Source organism: Wasmannia auropunctata, unplaced genomic scaffold (assembly GCF_000956235.1).
Source record: "Wasmannia auropunctata unplaced genomic scaffold, wasmannia.A_1.0 LD336095.1, whole genome shotgun sequence".
NCBI classification, from domain to species: domain Eukaryota; kingdom Metazoa; phylum Arthropoda; class Insecta; order Hymenoptera; family Formicidae; genus Wasmannia; species Wasmannia auropunctata.
Window position 1 is genome coordinate 3,878,456 of NW_012026795.1, and position 2,706 is coordinate 3,881,161.

Sequence of the window (2,706 nt, forward strand, 5' to 3'; positions counted from 1 at the left end):
TAGTTTTTATTTTTATATTCAATTTTTAGAGATTTCTGCGATGTTATGTGCATTTCTTTACTTCCGGCAGCAGTCGGGAGTTTTTTTTTTTTTTAAACAATTTTATTTTTAATTATAATTTTTTCATTTATATTTTTTTGTTTAATGGTTTTTTTACAAAAAAATTGAAACCAATTTCAATATACTAATTTAATGTGTAATTAAAACTAAAGTTATTAGTAAATAAAATACATTTTGTATAATTGCAATAAGTTTAATATTTAATTTAATTACACATTTAAGAAGTAATTAGTAATTACAATTATTTTAATTATTTTTAAAAATGTAATTAGTAATTAAAAAATGTCCATCTCTGTTTCCAGTACGTTGTACTTTGTTTCCAACTACGACGACTATGTATTTTACGAATTTTTCTCACACTCGAATTTTTCTCTCACACTACGAATTTTTCTCACACTCGAATCTTTATACAGTCTGACGAAACACTGTATATATAGTTGTAGAGATCAATATATAAATGATGATTTATATTCAATGTACTATTTCAATATATTTTATATTCGTTTTGCTTCGTTCATAATTTATAGATTTATTACGAAGATTCTTACAATGATCAGAAGTTGAAGAAAAAAGATAAAAAAATTAAATATTTGGAACAACGCAATGCTCGACTCGAAAAATTATTGGAAAATGAGCAGGCAGAGAAGAAAGAATTATTTGCTCTGAATATTGAATTGCAGAAAACAGTAATAAACCAATTTTCAGCTGTACAAAGTTATAGTATATTTATATATAAGTTTATTGTATCTTATTAATTTTACAATTCCTGTTTTTGACACAATTGTTTTGTTTCTTAAAATAGCTTCTTTGTCCGATTTGAAGAAGGAAATTAAAAGTATGGCCAACTCATCGGGAAAGGAATGCAGCGACATTGTCGGAAAAATCGACAATGGAAAGGTATTTTAAATGCATATCGTGTATAAAAATTATATGTTGTATAACTTGTATATATGTTGTGTATAAAAATTACATGTTGTATTCATGGGCTGTAATAATCGAGCATATGTTTAACTGTTCACACTTTTGTATCCGAAATTACATTATTTATGGGACAATTAATATTACTTCAATTTAAATTAAAAAATGCAAAAAACTGAAGTGTCAATTATAAGTGAATATTAACTTTTTTGATAATTTTTTTTTTAAATACATTTTTGGAAGTTGTTTATGTGAATACGTATATTTATTTTTTAATTTATCTTTATATTGTAAAGAATTGTCTTGAAATTTTTTGTTAGTTTGACCCGTGCACAATTAATTACAAAACTGAAAGAACTGGTTGATCAATGCATTATAGACCTATAATAGACCTATAATCTTAGTTATTATAATTTTACATATATATTTTTCTTTATTTAACTGTTTATCAGAATATAATTAATAAAAATATAATAACATATATTTTTATCAGATCCATCTAGGCTATGGGATATACTTATGTACAGAAAAATACTATGCTATTTTAAATAAAGCCAACTCATCGCGCATAGCCAAAAAATCATCAAATAAGGCCTGTTTGTTCGTTAAAGAGATCGCTATTGCCATATTTGGAAGTAAAACTCTGCTAGAGAAAACGGTCACTGGATGCGAATCTAATCGAACGAAAAATAAAAAATCAAAACAGGTAAAACCAGACAATACTGACACGACAGGGAATAAGTTGGATCCAACTAAAGTACTCGCCATAAAAGGTATATACATATGTACAATAACTTATATAGGCATCAGCAAACATTTACAAAAATGAATTATATATTTTTTATAGACGTGTTATATGTAAATAATGTATTTCATTTTCCCTTATTTAATTTCCTCATAGAAAAAAGTCTCTGCACATTGTGTGATCTCGTAAACTTTTTTTTCGCCAAGATTTTGTTGATAACATTTTCTGAGATATTCAGACACTTTCTGAAACTTTTTTTGAACGATCTTAAAATGCCTTTTTTATTTTCTTTACAGTACATGTTTTAAAGTGTACTGTACACGTTAGTATACGTAAAGTGTACACTTTAAAACGTGTACTGTAAAGAAAATAAAAAAGGCATTTTAAGATCGTTAAAAAAAAGTTTTTGAAAGTGTCTGAATATCTCAGAAAATGTTATCGACAAAATCTTGGCGAGAAAAAAAGTTTACGAGATCACACAATGTGCAGAAACTTTTTTCTATAAGGAAATTAAATAAGGAAAATGATATGAAATACATTATTTACATAACACGTCTATAAAAGGTATATAATTCATTTTTGTAAATGTTTGTTCTTATAATAAGTTACGAAGGAAATAATAAAAAGAAAATTTCAATTGCACATAGTGTACTAAAAAATTCTAACAAAATATTTTATAAACTAAGCAATCGATAGTGAATGTTGTCCAATTTGACATGGAATATTCTATATACTGTGACCGCACTTTTCTCTGGTGTCGGACTACAAGATCGGTCGTTGACCGACACTAATCCGGCTCAATGCAACGATTACATCAACTCGCAATTACGCAGCAACCGAAAAACGCGAAGTTGGGCGCCAGGCACGAGCGGACGTGCCACCCTTCGAATTATCACGCGGAATTGAAATCTAGAACGCGGTAGAGGGGCGGTTCGTAGGGTGCGGAGGAATGTGGACTGAGTCGACAAGGCACACAGGGGATA

The 2,706-nt window shown here is 28.1% G+C and overlaps 1 protein-coding gene across 1 annotated transcript in view; it reads left to right on the forward strand.

Moving 5' to 3' along the window:
- The first annotated feature begins 868 nt into the window (after window positions 1-868).
- LOC105462825 overlaps window positions 869-2,706 on the forward strand; it is a 9,167-nt gene continuing 7,329 nt past the window's right edge. Inside the window, exons 1-2 of the mRNA XM_011709672.1 lie at window positions 869-957; window positions 1,472-1,751. Coding sequence (XP_011707974.1) covers window positions 898-957; window positions 1,472-1,751 — 340 coding nt within the window. The 5' untranslated portion in view covers window positions 869-897. The remainder of the gene's footprint in view (window positions 958-1,471; window positions 1,752-2,706) is intronic.